This window comes from Haemaphysalis longicornis, unplaced genomic scaffold (assembly GCF_048455015.1).
Source record: "Haemaphysalis longicornis isolate Haplotype H1 unplaced genomic scaffold, Haemaphysalis longicornis Haplotype H1 scaffold_7, whole genome shotgun sequence".
NCBI classification, from domain to species: domain Eukaryota; kingdom Metazoa; phylum Arthropoda; class Arachnida; order Ixodida; family Ixodidae; genus Haemaphysalis; species Haemaphysalis longicornis.
This window is the reverse complement of record NW_027526422.1, coordinates 35,733,427-35,750,007: the sequence shown is the minus strand read 5'-3', so window position 1 is coordinate 35,750,007 and position 16,581 is coordinate 35,733,427. Positions and strand designations below refer to the sequence as shown.

General features: G+C 50.1%; 1 protein-coding gene across 1 annotated transcript; it reads left to right on the top strand.

Annotated features, from left to right (window-relative positions):
* The first annotated feature begins 831 nt into the window (after positions 1–831).
* Positions 832–10,978, top strand: LOC144146253 (uncharacterized). Its single transcript, XM_077678216.1, has 5 exons — positions 832–2,122; positions 3,536–5,191; positions 8,468–8,618; positions 8,968–9,080; positions 10,965–10,978. Exons 1-5 carry the CDS (start codon positions 832–834, stop codon positions 10,976–10,978), a joined length of 3,225 nt encoding a protein of 1,074 aa, XP_077534342.1.
* The last annotated feature ends 5,603 nt before the right edge of the window (positions 10,979–16,581 follow it).

The following is a 16,581-nucleotide window of genomic DNA, read 5'->3' as shown; positions in this document are numbered from 1 at the left end:
TGTTTTTGTTTTTGTTTAGCTTTTATCCGGGCTCTCTTCGACGCCGTTGTTGCCCCTTCGGATGTTTTCTAAAATGCAATCCAACAGGTATTTGATTTAAAATAACGCAGTACTCTTTTTTTGTCAAATATGCGTAAGGTTTCCTTTGCGTTGAGCAATGCTGAAATAAGAGCAATGCAGTAGTTGTGGCTAATTTTTCTCACATCAAGGCAGGAGAAGACGATAGGTTCTTAAAGCGTTGCTCCAGCTAAGTCGGTGGACGACTGTACGTTGTTGAGGAGGGCGATTGTGTCAATGAAGTTTATATTTGTACAAGTCCTCCGAACTTGGCTTTTTTTTTTTCAAAGAAAATATCGGCGAACGCTAATGGGTTTTATTTTTCGGTGATTTCTAGGCGTCAGTTTCTAGGCGTCAAAAGTAAGAGTTTTTCATATGAACAAAACTGGTTGCACTGCTCATGCAAGTTTGTGGCTCACTGGAGTCCTGAATATTCGTCTGAACCGATTTTCTTAAGAACTTTCGATATGTCCTACGCTAAAGTCATTTATTTAAGAGCCCTCCTCTAGTCAAGACAGCCCGCTTGGAAAGTTGTGAACAAGCTTTCATCCGCTTGTGTCGCCAGCAGCCGCTGCGTGTAAGGCGTCACCGCGCCGGGGGCAGCCAGGCTCACTTCCTAAGAGGATTGGGCGAGCTCGGAGGCGAGGTGTGGGAGTAGAAGGTACAGTACTACCTCACCATGTGGGTCGCCAACTTCATTGCAAGCAATGAGGGTACAAATCTAAGCGTTGCGGCCTTATTCTCTTGCAGGCTGAGGCGCCACTCCCAGTCAGCATGAAGAAGTTCTCGTCGCTCAAGCAACGAAAGAGGCAGACCAGCAGCACCAATCTAGTGCATTCTAGGCACGTCCAGCATCGCAACCCTTCGTCGGGCACACTCGCGCGCACGACGCATAAGCGGTTCCGCTCCTCCGAGTCCACAGCCCAGACTTCGAACAGCATCGAGGAGGAAGCGGAGGAGACCTTAGGCACGTCCATCCTGAGCAACGAGACCCTGGCCTCCGAAAGGCTCAAGAGCCAGGACTCGGGCACGAACGTACGAGCCAAGGAGAGCACTCTCAAGAGCGAACCTTCCGAGAGCTCCCTCACGCTGAGCCTGCCCAAGGAGATCCGCACCTCGTGGCTGGACAATGAGCGCTCCTTGGACGTGGACGCCCTTGGACAGGCCCAGCAGCTGCTGTCAAAGCCACCAGCGGAGAACCGCACCACAGCCAAGAGCATCTTCAGCACCAACAAGTCCGTCATCTTGGACCCTCACCGCAGCAGCATCTCGGGCCGCCATCCAGATGCCCCGGAGCAAGCCATGGCCGGATACCACATGGCCAGGCCTCCCGACTATCCCCCCGAAGTCTTCACGGATACGTCTGAGTGCGACGACGTGCACCAGTACCAATCGGTGGACGGTTCCTTCAACTCGCACTCCGACAGAGAGTTTCGTAGCGTGTCCTCCAAGTTTACGGCGCCGGGAACCCAAGCATCGGACGTGGAGCTCGCTGGTGGACCTGTCACCCGTATCGACAGCGATGTGTCCGTGGGGACCAAGCCGTTCGCGGTTTTGAGTCAACTTGACGTTGGAGCGGTGACAGATAGGTCCTCCGTGACCGGTGGCACTACGAGTGGCTGGAAACCATCCGCGCCGGTGTCCGGAAGAGCGGCGGATGCTATTCCGGCAAGCTCCTCAGTGGAGTTGAATAGATACTGGAGCGCAGACTTCCTGCCTAGCAACTTTGGACCCTCCGGTGTGACAGAACGGGGGTGTTCCGAATCAAGAACCACTAATTCTTACAATAAGTCAGATAGGCCCTTTGCAGTTGCATCCGAGGTCAACCTGTCCGACGGGCTGCAGATAGCGGGAACCCTGAGCTCAATCGACAGCGTCGCTTCTTCAACGACTTCCGACCAGAATACAGTTGCTTCCCTCCAGAACATTCCGGGAAAAATGGCTGATTTGTACCAAGCATTTGCGGCGTCGGGCAGAGAACTGGAAAATGTTACTCCGACCAGCAGTGCGTCCTTCCCTGTATTCACAGAAGTGACCGTGATTAAGTCGAGGACCTACGTCTACAGTGAGGAAACGAGCCAGACGGTTTCAAGGGAAATGTGGCCAAGAGTTCGGCAGGAACACGCTGTAGCTGCTTCCAGTGCGTCAGCCACTACTGAAAACGCTCCCGGGGAACAGACCTTCGCGACAGGCAAATCCAGCGCCGCTAGTCCACTGGAATGGAAGCAAGAGGCTTTACGTCGGCCAGAAATCGAGCTCCTTACACGCGATTCCCCAGCTCAACGGCTCGTAAAACATCAAGCTGTGAGCAGTACGCATGTGGGCACGAACTCTCAAGGCATGAGAGATGGGAAGTATCTCGAGAAAGTAGCCGAAAGTGGAACTCAAGGTCAGCTTTCGAGGTCCAAAAGTGAAGCCACAACTCTTCCGAATGAACCATTAGACAGTTCTACTGCATCAGGAGTAGACCTCACTGAAATGTCTCGGAAACAGCTTCCTTCAAGTAAGGGCCGAGAATACAGCTTGGCTATCAGCCCTGTGTGCAAGAAAGGCGAACGCCTCCGCAAGCTTCGCACCCCTACAGCGTCCGGTGGTGTGTCTCCTAAGCCGCAAGTTGAAGCGCGTACAGAGCACGCAGTAGTAAGCCGTCTTCCGTCAGTAGGTTCTTATTCTCCAAAGGCCGTTGTACCGGCTCAACATCTTATAGTACCAGCAGAGTGGAGACCTATTGGATCCGTCGTTCAGCCGGGCCTGGCGCCGATTGAAGAAAAATTGGAGCGTTCGACTACAAGCTTCAGCATTACCGATGTTACGGCCCCGACCAATAAAGATCTTCCTCCTTCAAATTATGACACCCGTGCTGCGGAAGCTCGACCGGCGATATGCCACGATACAAGCGTGGACAGTGCTCTGGTTTCGTTGGAGACTGATCGTTCTCTAACGGAAGTGGCTACTTCAAATGCGATGGAAGAAAGATGTCTTCTTCCGCGCGCTCCGAGCCTGGTCGAAAATTTAAATTCCGACACAAGCTTAATTCCCTATGAACACCAGAGTAGAGACGAAACCACTGAGGCAGATGTTTCTGTCCCGCTTTGCATAACAAACGACTTCTGGAAGACACCCTCGACGGGGTCCTTGAAAACCGTAACCGAATCAGTATGTCGCACTACAGATGAACTGGGGAAACCAACTCCCGCTTTAGAGAACTCTGACTTTTCCCTCTTCGCACCCCCTCTAAAAGCTGTGGGTTCAGGGGCTCAGAGCATCAGCAGTGTTACGGTGAATGCTTCATCTTCAGCCAACATTCCTTCCAACTTTGTCGAGAGGCGATCTACCGAGTCTTTGAAAAGCCTTCCTGGCATATCCGGGCATGAAAACGCAGAGCTACTCCGGAAACCGTCTACTGCTTCGGAAAAATCGGAAGGTCGAGAAGAACTAGTGTTCAGTGTTCCGTACGCAGATGGTTCCTCGGCTACAGTTTCAGTTGGAGACTCTCTGGAATACCTGGGGCAACTGGGGCTGCTGGACCACCCATTTCAGAAAGGTCAGCCGGAATATTTGGACAGCCCCAAAGAACGGAACATCCAGGACATTGTTAGTCCCGTAAATGAAACAGAACTGGGAACTCGTGCCTACGAGTTCCCTGGCGCCTCCAGGGAACTCGTAGAACCGGAATTGATGGTGTACAGTGCCTCTCCTACCGCCTCACCTGGTATTTTCGCAGACGATACTTTTTACAGTTATAGGTGGGATTACGGTGTGCAGCAACAAGGCATCGACAATGATCAGGCCGAACAGGTAGCCGAGAGTAAGACGGCTGCTGCGGCACAAGGCCATCCGGTAGACGAACACCTCAGGCCCACCCCCAACAGCACCGTTGCACAGGGTGTCAGGGAGGCTGGCTTTCTGTACGAGGAGCCACTGAGGCGACCAGTGGTGAGCACCTCCTGGGCGGAGACCAGTATGCAAGAGGAAGAACGCCGCCGAAGCAGCTCGGGCGCCGGCACTCGGAGGGCGCCGCTTACTGTGCCCGCTGCTTTGGTGGAAGAGCATTTGAGTCATGAACAACGACGCAGGAGCTCGGCTCCGTTCCCTGTGCGAGGAAGTAGGGCATCGTCTGGCATCCCTTCAGAAGAAGGTGCTTTCTCGTCAAGCGCCTTCGCTAGGAGAGTTACCAATACAGCAGAGCCGGCGTCCAGGAACCGACAAAGGGCTCCAGGGCGTTCGGGCTCTTTAACGCCTGAGACAAGTGGCGGCAAAAGGACCGCCTTGGACCACCACGGTGACGCATCCAGAAAGAGCAAAGAAGCCATGCCGGCAGCAACGACAACTCTGGCCGATCGTCGTAGCATCGCTGCCGAGGGAACATTTCTCGAAGAGCCCGACCTTCGGCCCTTTTCAGAGGCGTCAGAAAGAAGTACCAGCGAAGCCCACATCCCGGTATCCGATTCCCGCAGCTTTCTGCTGGCCACTAGCGACGCACTTTCTCCCCGGCGGAACGGAAGTACTCCTGGGGTGAGCGGGGAGCCCGAGCTGACGCACAGGAAGGAGGACATCCGACCGGCCGGCTTCCCCGACGAAGTCGTAACGATGCTGCTGGCTGAAAATCTGAGCCCTCCCTGCGAGGAGTATAGGGTCACAAGCGTGTACGAGGGCTGCACACCGTTGCCCGAGGGTTGGGGAGCACACGAGGACAGCATCGATTTCGAGGAGAGCTGTGGCGAAAAGTCGACTGCCCTCGACGACCGCAATTCCACCACGTTTACGCACCTGTCCTCGGGGGAGGTTGCGAAAAGGTTCGGTCCTGGAGTTAGGCGGGCATCTAGCGAGTCGCTCGATGAGCGGACACAGAGTACGGGTCTGTACACGACACTCGTTCATTCCGCGGGACATCCTGCGCACGGCTGCGCCGTCAACCAAACCTCGCCGCTGCTTGAGCCACCCTTCGAGGCTAACGAGGAACTGCCGGCAGCGCAGAGCGTCACCCAGGCCTCGACACGGGACCTAATGGGGTGGTACGAAGATGAGGACGATGGTGACGATGGATCTACATTCTCCGTGGAAGAGTCCCAGCAGCCAGTCGAGGAGATCAGATTGCTGGCGGAAGCAGCTAGCCGTCGCCGCCTCCTACCACGTGAGAAAATTCCCGATGATTCATTTGTTAGCAGGAAACGCCTCAGAAGTAAAGCAAGTCTGCGTGTACCTTAGCGCTATATTTCCTGTGCCTCAGCGCTCGTCCTGTGTACTTCAGCTTAATTCTTTGTTTCCGTTGCGCTGTATTGTTAAGAAAAAAGCTATATTTCCATTTCGTGTGGTCACAGCGTAGCGTTTCTGAACACGAGGTCACGGGCTTTCCGGATATAACAAGATAGTCAACTCCCTGACACGAAATTTTCGTGTAAAGCTTTTCGTGGTTATAGGTGCCTACGAGCCCATTAATCATAGAATGGCACATTAGATTGTCGAACGCAGCATAAATGATTACTTACCGCTCCGTTTATTAGTATAAGTTTCGGTTTCGGGGAAGCGAACACCGAGGCAGCCTCCATGACAGGAAGGCGCATTTGACGTCACAGTTATCGTCGCACTACAATCGATGCCGGTCTGGGCGCGCGTGCGCCAGACCGGCCCGACCAGCCGCAGTCGCCTGTGACGTCAGTCCCAAAAACTGTGACGTGGTGTACAAGGCGGAAAAGCGCGCACCAACAGCACCGCGGCCGCCTCGAAACGTCACGGAAGCCCTTACGTCGGCCGTTTGGGGGTCAAAGGTCATGAGCTTGCTCGATGGCGTGGATGAGCTTTCTCATGCGCGCAAGGATAAAATTGATGTAAAATATGTTCTACTGAATAACCATTCAGTAGAACCATAACACTTCTGAGGGGTTGTCTCCATATACAAAGGAAGCTTTTTACATATAGTTATCTGACATTTCAAATTTTGTGTCAGTATTCCTTTAAGACGATCTCAAAGGGACCATGATAATTTGTTCGTCTTATCAGGAATCTGTGTTTTCAGAAGCCCTCCCAAAAAAAGAATCGCCAACACGCCCAAGTGCATGCAAATTTCTTGCTTCGAGACTGTGAATGGAGTAGATTTACGAAAGAAAAAGACAAAAAAAAACTTATTTGAGTGCGCAACTTGATAGAAGGATGTATTCAAGTTTTCTTGCCTAGTTTCATCCAGTCCAAACGGCGACGGAGAGCGTACACCCGTGACCTGAAGCGACAACTCAGCAGAAACAGAGAAGTAGCTCCTCGCTTTCTCGGCGGTGACGCGGTGGGACTCGCGAAGCGAACCACCGCGTCACCGCCGCAGTGCTGCTACTTTCGAAAACAGGAAGTCTACGTCGTCGTTTTTTTTTTTTTTTATCCTCCTAGTTTTGCGTCTGCCTCCTCCAGAGCAGAGCGGCCACAAAACTGGCCCTCACTCATTTTTTTTTCTTTGCTTTGCCGCTGGTTCCGCGGGTTGAAGGATGGGAGAAACTGGTAGCTTTATCCACGTGTCTTTTTTTCTCGCTCCCTCCCTTCCTACGTGGCGCGAATTCGCTTTGCGCTGTGGTTTTCTTTTATTTTTATTTCCCTCTGGTGAATTTCCCGCCGCACCCCTGCAAGTCTGCCATGTTCGCTACCCAGAATCGCCAGCTGTGGTGATCACCCGGAAAGTTATTAGGCGGAGCATTCTTTGCCGAGTACCCCCGCAGCCAGGAGCGTGTAACGTCCTACATTTTCACAATACAGATTCCATAAGTAATCGCTAGAATAACGTAAATGGAGATAGATGATCGAACGAACTTTTGAAAAACTAAAAAATAACATCAATATAAAAAATTACGGAAAATGTCAAAACGTATACAGCATGACATTTCCACAATAACGTAAAATTCGCGAAAGCTTCACCTGTATTCATTTATAATTGCGTAAATGGAGATAATTGATTGAACGGAATTTTGAAAAACTAAAAAAATAAGAAAAATATAAAATAATTACGGAAAATGGCGAACCGTGTAACACCCTGCATATCCACAATAAGCAGATTTCGCGAAAGTTCCAAATGTAATCGTTAGAATAACGTAAATGGAGATAGTTGGTTGAGCGAAATTTTGAATAACTGAAACAACAGAAATATAAAAAATTACGGAAAATGTCAAAACGTATACCGCATGGCACTTCTACAATGATGTCGATTTCAAGAAAGTTCTACCTGTAATCGTTATAATAGCGTAAATGGAGATAATGGGTCGGACAGGATTTAAAAAAAACAAAAATTTGGCTGGAAAAAACTCTCACTCAAGACAGGGGGCATAAGAATGCTACGCATTAGTAGATAATTCTCTGAATTTCTGCAGAAGTTTTTGTCTTAACCGAAGAGCACGTGCAAGGCTGATCGTCTTAGTCTGACTTTTTAAGTGCGATGCACTTTATAAACGACCCTGAATCCGCCGTCATTCGCGCTCCTCCTCCTCTCCCCTAGCAACGGCGCGAGGAGCGGAGAGGAGCGTCTGTAGCAACGGCGCAGCGACGTCACACCCCACGTGACCCGCGCGCGCTCCGCCTCCCGCGCCGTGGCTGTGCGCGCCCGCGCCGGCTCCCGCACCGCTCCTCGCGCCGTGACGTCACACTCCCACGTGACCGCGCGCTGGCGCCTTTGCGTCTGCTCCCCCTCTCCTCGCGCCGTGACGTCACATGCTCTGCAGCTGGCGCGCCTCTCCCCCCGTTAGGTTTGCACTCACCCTCGGCGCGCGCCTCTCCCCTCGCCTGACAGCTCCCCCTCGCCGGTACTGCGCCTCTCAAGGCGATGGCAGAATTACTACGCCGTGTACTCTCGGCGCAAGAAATGAGTTCGCACTTCCTCACGATTCCCTTCGGGGAGGTGGGGGCAATTTTTTTTTTGCATTGGGCCTTTGGGAAACCAAACAAACGTTCCCACGTTGTTCGACATAATCGAGATTTCGTCTTAACTGAGTTCATAATAACGGGAGTTCACTGTATATGCCTTGCGCATTTCGAAGAGCTTCGGTCGGTTTCAGTTGTTTTAAAATAGCCAGTAGCCCTCCGCTATGGCGGCCCTCTCAGCCGGCGTGTTACCTTGCCGCATAGAAACTTAATTCGATTTAAAACTATTCGACGCCTAAGCAATACTGAGTAATTTTACGATGTGTAAATGCTCGAGCATTACTTGGTTCTGAGTGTGCGGCTGAGTTATGTGCTGGCGCGCCTTAGTCCAGCTTGCGCCATCTAGTGAATCGTCCGCGAAGCAGCCCCCAACCGGAGCCACGTGACGCGTCGCAGCCAATGGGAATTAATATTCCGTTTGCCTGCATCGTTTTGGAACAGTGTGCCAAGTATGTTCGGCATTAGACGTAGCACGTGTGACAGGAGCCCCGTGGCGTGCCCTTCTTGTTCACCGCAGCGCTGGTGAATATGTTCCCGTGCGTGGAGGAGCGCGCGCGGTTGTACAGGCCCCCAACGGTGCTGCCGTCCCCACTTCACCTGCTTTCCGCAGCAAGCCTCTTTTCGACAGACGCGAAGCCAACAAAGGAGGCCTCCAGGAATTCAGCGCTGTATGTTTTGCCGCCCTATCTATCTATCTATCTATCTATCTATCTATCTATCTATCTATCTATCTATCTATCTATCTATCTATCTATCTATCTATCTATCTATCTATCTATCTATCTATCTATCTGTCTATCTATCTATCTATCTATCTATCTATCTATCTATCTATCTATTTGTCTGTCTGTCTGTCTGTCTGTCTGCCTGCCTGCCTGCCTGCCTGCCTGCCTCCCTGCCTGCCCGCCTTCCTGCTTGTCTGTCTGTCTGTCTGTCTGTCTGTCTGCCTGTCTGTCTGTTCGTCCGTCTGCTTATCTAGTCTGTCGTTAACATTTCGTTCGCGTCAATCCTTCGCAGCTCTAGGAGGGAAGCCATCGACGAGATGGCCAGCGTGGTCGCCCTCTCGTTCGCCTTCGTTGCCTTCGTGGCCGCAGCCGGCATTCTACTCACCGGACCAACCGAACATGCTCGTGAGTGCTCACGGACCTTGGGGATCGCTGTTTCTCCTCAAAGTTGCCCCCCTGGGACGTTCACTCTGTCAGCTTCCGGTTCTAGGTGCCTCGGAACCCTCCATTCTGCAGCTTGCTTTTATTCTCACAGGGGCGCATTGTATACGTAGGTGGGAAGAAAAGCCGCAAAACCGTTGATTTCATCATTTTCCGGGAATGCGGTATTTCGGGAGATACTTTCTAACCGCCCGAAATTCCACCATCCCCGCGTAGTGAAAAGGTCGATACATTCCCGGGCGAGTGTGGGCAGAACGGGACAGTATTCACAATCAGTGTCCGCCTTATGAGGCTTGAAAACCCGTCTCCCGAGATAAAAATATGACACAAAACGGGCGGAGTGCTGTCAGTGCGATTTCTCGTGGTGCCAGTCAGGCAGGCCGGAGTGCGCTTCTCGTATGCATTTCCCCTGCTAAACGTTTCTTTCCTCCGCGTGTAGTACGTCGCCAAGACAGGGTAAACTGCCGCGTATTAACAGCGAAGCTGTTTAGAGGCTCTCAATGTTGTTGATGCTCGTCATGCCAGGCGAAGGTACCCCTCCAGGCCGACAGATGCAGCCACCGCCTTGGCGGTCGTCCAGTGCGCTCCACTCCACCCCATTCTTATCCCTCTATCTCTGCCTCATGGTTGGGATCCGGGGTCACAACTTGGCCTAAGTCGATATATTCGCTTACCACTTCCACCAGATATCTGTGGGGGAGCTTGGAGTACGTGCATACCGCGGCGAGTGGCGTTGTGGGCGACCCCCGCCTGACATTGGCCGCCTGCGTGCCAATGTCCACGCCGCTGTTTCCGCATATTTGACAGGCGTGGACCTGGATTTAATCTTTTTCCCCCGAGTACTGTCTTCTCGTGACCGGCACACCGCGGCGGTCTTCCGCCCCGCAATGCGATGAGTGAGGCGATGGTATTGTCTACCAGTAGCACAGATTGCGAACGTAGACGTTCTACTTTTGCTGCCTGATAAAGAAAGAGGGCCGACTTAGCGGTAGCGTCAGCTTCATAAGGGCCACGTGATGAACGTTACATTGAAGGCCATGTGCTGAACAAGGCTACGTAGTCATGCTCAAATGAAATGCGAACACGGAAATATAAACCGGGACATGCAAAATTGAAAAATACTGTTCATGGAGGTCCTAATGGCGCGGTATTCGAATACTTAGAAAGCAACATTTCCCAACTTTATTTCTCTAATTAAGTCACGCGTCAATTTGACTTGCATTGAAAGATATTACGCTATTTGTGGGGTCTGGTTCATATTTTCGTGATCGCCTTCCATATGTCCGTGACTGTACGTCTGAGCATGCAAGAAAAAGAAATCACTGCTTAAATGTGCGTCTTAAGGTGGTATTCGTTGAAAAGTTGAGCTGTCAATTTCTTCGCTTGGCAACACTGAAAACGGCCACAAACATGGCCGATGCGCCTCGGACATGGCGCGGCTTGGGCCACTGCGCCTGCACGCCGAACAAAAAAAAAAAAACAGCGGCGTGCGTCGTCTGCTCAGTTTCAACCCGATTCTCAACGGTGGTGTCAACAAAGATGTAATTAATCGCACTCACATTGAACTCGAGGCAATACTTCGCGTTCGTTGAGGTAGAGTTTGTTAACGTGCAACCGAGTCATGTGCTTAGCATGGACACGTACCGCCATCCCGCGGAGTCCGACGTAACGAGTGACTGCGCACTCACACGGTTGCCTGCATGCGCGCCTCGCCAGTGAATACAAGCAATAGTTCTAGCCTACCAATTTTAACAAAAATACTGCCTGTGTTTATCTTCGTTTTCATCTCGGCTCTGATGAGTAAGTTGTCGTATGAGATAAACTAATCGTTTCTTGTTTTTCTTTCAGGGCCACCATTATGACGATTCGGTGGAACTGACATATTTTTGCATAACTAATTGCCCAGAATACTTTGTCATCTGACCTGACATATTTCTGGTCATAAATAATTACGGAGAAAATCAAATCATGTTAATGAACTTCGCATATTTTTGTATAAATAATTGCGCAGAGAAGTTCGTCATGTGCTTCAAACGATGGTGTTTTGATTAAATGCGTTTAAGTTGCCTCACGTGTACCGGTGCTTTCGCATTATGATTTCCGTTCACATAGTATATTACAAAATACAGTTCGCCTATCCACCACGCCCAGCAATGAGCAATCGTTAATGAACTACAAAATGGTTCAAACGTAGGGGATTATATCACCACCTAAAGATTATTTTTCGCGGGCTACAATTAAGGACGTACAAAACATCTGTGCTTTTCATTCACCAGTATTATAATCATATTATAGTCCTATCCCGGCGTCGTAGCTCATGTCTAGTATCTTTAAGGTGCCGGCCATGAAGGCAAAATACAAATTTGGGTCATTAAAAGTCGGCTTGGTCCCAATAACAATGATGCCAATTTTATCGCAAACTTCAAACAAAAAATTAAAGCCTTTCCACTCAATGTGGAAGCTGTCTGAAGTGCAGAGCAGTGATTCGCCATAATGGGTTGCAGCGTCGTTATCCGCTCATGGCTGCCGCCCAATGAATTTCAAATTTCCCGCCTTGCGCTCACTGCCTGAAACTGTGCCAGCGGGAGTTCTGTTCTTTTTGTGCTTGCTACAATTTCGTATGCTGGAGCTCTTTTGCGTAATTTCGAACGCTCCGTTTTTTTTTCTTGCCCGGCTGGAACCTTTCTGCGGCATTTCGAACGCTCCATTTTTTTTCTTGTGCGGCTGGAACCTTTCTGCGGTATTTCGAACGCGCCATTTTTTCTTGTGGCCGCTTTTCTCGCTTACTATTGTAAAAACCAACCCAACGAGCGCTCCTAACTAAATTAACGCAGGCGCTGGCGGGTAATTACGTATATTTTGCCTCAAATGTACCTGCATATGTCTTTGCTCTAAACAACAAGTAGATGTATGACAAGCGTCAGCGTTTCACGAGGTTTGAATGGTTATGACTAATTAAACTGCGTGGTTTTCGAAGCCCTCAGCGTGACCACCTGACGACGGTACACCAGTTTCTACTTGGGTCCGCTATCTCGCTGCTGCGCCGCTGCGCCGCCTGATTCCGGCAGTCGCATCCACCGTTAGGGAGCTACGACGACAAGGCGAGCCCATGAAGTGTTGTGCACTTCATAATCGGGTTATTAAAGAAAAAATCAGAAGGGGAGACCCCCTAGCCACTTTCTGGGGATTTTCTATGACGTCACAGATCTTGTTTGTACTATTGGCCGTCGCCGCCCTCAGCCACCACCAGGAAGCATGATTGGGAGAATATAGTGTGGCCTCCAGTTTCGTTTTATTGTATCACTTGGATGCTAACATGCGGTTAACATACCATGTTTTCAATGCTGGCCCATATTACCTTACGTAACTCTTGCCCATATTACGCCGCTGTAGCGCGAAATTCGAAAGTCCTTTTTGTTGTTAAAAAAAGTCAAAAAGTCATTCATGACGGTATGGGAGAGAGAGAGAGAGAGAGAGAGAGAGAGAGAGAGAGAGAGCGAGAGAGAGAGAGAGCGAGAGAGAGAGAGAGAGAGAGAGAGAGAGAGAGAGAGAGAGAGAGAGAGAGAGAGAGAGAGAGAGAGAGAGAGAGAGAGAGAGAGAGAGAGAGAGAGAGAGAGAGAGAGAGAGAGAGAGAGAGAGAGAGAGAGAGAGAGAGAGAGAGAGAGAGAGAGAGAGAGAACGTTTATTTGAGCTTTCTAAACTGGGAGTGGTTCCCTAGTCCGGGAATCCATCAAGTGAGCAGAGAGCCTTCGCTCTGGATGCCAGGAGCTGCTGGACGTCCAGACGGTCGCTGGTCACCAGGTTCTCCCACAGCTCAGGGGTGGGAAGAGGGGATCGGAGAGGTGGAAGTTTGGGATTGCACACACACTGTATTATTATATGAGCTAGAGTTCCGGGTTGTGAACAAAACTGGCATACAGCACAGTATTGAGTTGGAAACATACGATGCAGGCGAACTGGGTGAGGAAAGGTATTGGTTTGTAGTCTGCGGAGCAGCGATTCTTCTTCCTTGGATAGGCAGGGTAAGGGGGAGGACAGTGTTGTCTGTCGGACCGGTAATATTGCGTGATGTCTTGATACGTTACGAGCGGGATTGACGATGTGGTGGTCTCCTCGGAAGCCTGGAGAGAAAGGGCGCAGGCTTGCTGATGAGCAAAGTTGTTGCCCGTCAGGGAGGAATGGTCAGGAGTCCAAATGATATTAACTTTCCGGCGGGGTTGGTGTGGTAAAAGTAGCTTTAAAGTAGAAGGGGCCACCCTCCCGGCTAAGAAGCTTCGGCAGGCAGCTTGGGAATCCGTGATAATGATTGGGTACTTCGTGTGTATGAGGGCTAAGGTGATAGCTAGCACCTCGGCAACCCAGGTTGATGTTGTCTTGATTGATGCACAGGTAATGAGGGCGCCCTTTTTGGTGACTGCGGCTACTTTGTGTTGACCATTAGGGTAGGTACTAGCATCCGTATAGGCGACATCTGTTCTTTTTCCATAAATATTCTCATGTGCTTGGCTTCGGGCTTGTCGGCGGCCGGGATGGAGGTCAGGGTGCATATTTTTTAGTAAAGGGCGAACCTGGATGTTACTTCTCCAATGGTCAGGGAGGGGCTGACAGACAGTAGATTGCGGGCATGTGATATGAAGGCTGTCTAGGAGGGCTAGCCCTGCAGGTGTTTGTGTTAAACGGAGCCGTTGGCTTGATAGGTGGCCTTCAATAAGCTCGGATACCGTATTGTGGAGGCCAAGTTGTAGGAGACGGGCCGTCGAAGCGTTCATAGGTAGATTTAATACTTGCTTAAAAGCTTTGCGGATTAATCGATCAATGCTTTCTGTGTCACTTTTGGTGAGGGTAAGGTAAGGTGTTACATAGGTTACTCGCGAAATCAGGAGAGCTTGAACCAGTCGAATGAGGGTCTTTCTCCTTCATGCCCCGGCAGCGGTTCGAAACGCGTCGAAGCTGAGTGAGTTACCAAAAGCTAGTTTATAACCAAGACGTATTTTAACTTCAGGGCACCTTTAAATCCTAAATCCTAAGCAGTTCAAAGCAAGTAAACTTACGTGTACTTAAAAACAACCTGCGAAGTCCTCACATGAGAGCCACATACATAGGTGGCTTCACATCGCACTGCGCAATGCATTCATTCTGCAACCGCTTTGCTGAGCTGCAAAGCACTGCTGAAACTGATTGACAGCAACGCAAACCTAGGGTATTCGAAAGGTCAGCGGAATAAAGGTGACGCATTAAAAAGTACAGTCGCCAGCAAAAGTTTGCGGGATGTGCGGCGCGTGGCCGAGCGGCGCTAAACTGCATTGCTGCGCCATCTGCAGCCAGCGAGCGCCGGGTCGAGGCTCAAGTAACTGGCGGGCTAGGCGCGCTTTGCGCATGCCTGTCCTTTATTTGCTACCGGGCATCTGTGTTCACTCGCTTGCCCGTGACATGCTCTCGATATTCGCGGCAGCCGCGCTGGCGCCGCGTGACCATCGCTGTCGTTCTGCTATCACTGGTGCTACAAAATACGCAGCCCGCGGCCGCCGTTTGCGCGGCGCGCAGCATTCAATAAATCTCATCTTCCAAGTGATGTAATGGTATACGACTAAATTTATTTTACAGGAGCTAGTAAAGGCTACCTGTTGGAAACTGCGTACCTCGATGTGATGCTTAGAAAAAAAGTCGCGTCGCCAAATTTAATATTGCGGCAAAGCGAAGTTTCTGGGGAAAGGTCTAGCTCTCAATGTAATGTAGGTCTCATGTAAACATCATACTGAACTGGCCGCGAGGACGACCGTTAGCATTACGCCGAATCACATTTACTTGCCATAATTAGTTTTTAGGGAAGCCGTAAGCGATGCGGCATTCAATACATGACAGACTAAGGAGGGCGTACAGTTACAGAAAATGGCTGTAACTCTTGTTTTGTTGGAACTACCCCAAAGAAAATTTTGTTATAATTAGCCCCTGAGACGACTACAACGGCAATTGTGGGTCAGCTGACAGTTTATCGGTGCTTAGGTTAAAAATAAAATAAAAGTATTTCCTATTCAACCACCACTGCCTCTTGAAAGATAAGGCCGGGTTCATACTGTCCGCAACTGTCGTAACTAACTTTAAAGAATGACGTCATTTCATGTCTCAATCCACCGAACAGCGTGACATGCCGTCTTTTTACGTCCATGGATCATGATATGGCTTTTGCGTCGATAGCACGGGGCGGCCTCTCTCGCATCCACCGTGGTCCCACGTAATTCGCGCCAGCAGCGCCAAATCCTCCCCTTGTAGTACGTGGCCTCTGAGAAACGTTGCATTAATCGCCATGGCAACGAGTGGCGAGGGGGGAAAGGGCGTTTGCTGACGTCGCGGACGCTGCTGACGTCATTTATCCCGCGGCAGCCAGGCCGTGCCGCCGCGCGCCGGCCCCTGAAACCGACGCTCGTCCAACGAAGAAAACATGTAGGTAATAGTACGTTTTCTTGGGCGGTATTCCCGTGTTTTGTCCCTTTTGTGTCCCTTTCAAAAGTGTCCCTTTTGATCGAGCCCTGACTGGCTAAAAACGAACACCCAGATGTGACGCCATGCAAGCACGGCGGAGCTATGAGCCGGGCTACTCGGAGCAGACGATTTGGAGCAGACGATTTTTCGTCGCCTTATTCTTGGTTCGCTCGCGGAACAATAAACACATAAAAGATACTCTGATACGGTTTCAGTTCTTTAAAATGCGTTTGCAAGAACAGTTACGGTATTTGAATCGAAGTCCCACTGCTTAACCGGAAGTACGTCACGATGAAAGGGACGCAAAAGGGACGTTTTCAAAAGGGACAGTTACGAGAATACCGCCCCTGGTGTCGAATTGTTGTCTTTGTGGCGATAATAATTGGAGTGTTACACAAATATTATTTTTGCTATGCATTTATTCAAAATTCATATGAGGACGCCTTTGATTCGAAGTCATGAAAACACATGTACTACACCAATATATTGCACATACATTTTATGTACACAGTATTGGACTAAGCAAAAATATGACGTATGCAAATTTAGGCATACAATATTGTACAATAGGGAAAAAACGTGCTACATACACATTTACAATAACACGGTTAGGCGGGCTAGTTGGTATTCTGAATTCATGGCTGTAACTTTTGCGCAACTTTACACGGTGACGGGTACAGGTCTTCGAGTCCCTTTTTGTATCGGTCTCCATCTAAAGTTGCGCAAAAGTTACAGCCATGAATACACATTTAGGTACACAATACTTGATTACGAAAGAAGAACTTCGAAAGTTCTAGTCCCTACACAGATTTTTTTTTTCGCGCACACCTCGGCGGGAGAAGAAAAGAACTTGAAAGTTCCACTCAATGTATACTTATTTCTTGGGCTCACCTCGAGACAGGAATGTTCCTTAGACATTAAAAAAAAAATTGTGTCAGTTCAGAGACACAATAATTGGGAATCTATATGTTAAAAGAAAGCACGC

What these genes read in the sequence shown, in the direction of transcription:
- LOC144146253 (XM_077678216.1), top strand. Translation starts at nt 832, where the DNA reads ATGAAGAAGTTCTCGTCGCTCAAGCAACGAAAGAGGCAGACCAGCAGC. An exon ending in CCGTCGCCGCCTCCTACCAC is followed by an intron (nt 5,192 to 8,467) that starts GTGAGAAAATTC and finishes TGTTCACCGCAG; the next exon opens with CGCTGGTGAATATGTTCCCG. An exon ending in GCCTCCAGGAATTCAGCGCT is followed by an intron (nt 8,619 to 8,967) that starts GTATGTTTTGCC and finishes AATCCTTCGCAG; the next exon opens with CTCTAGGAGGGAAGCCATCG.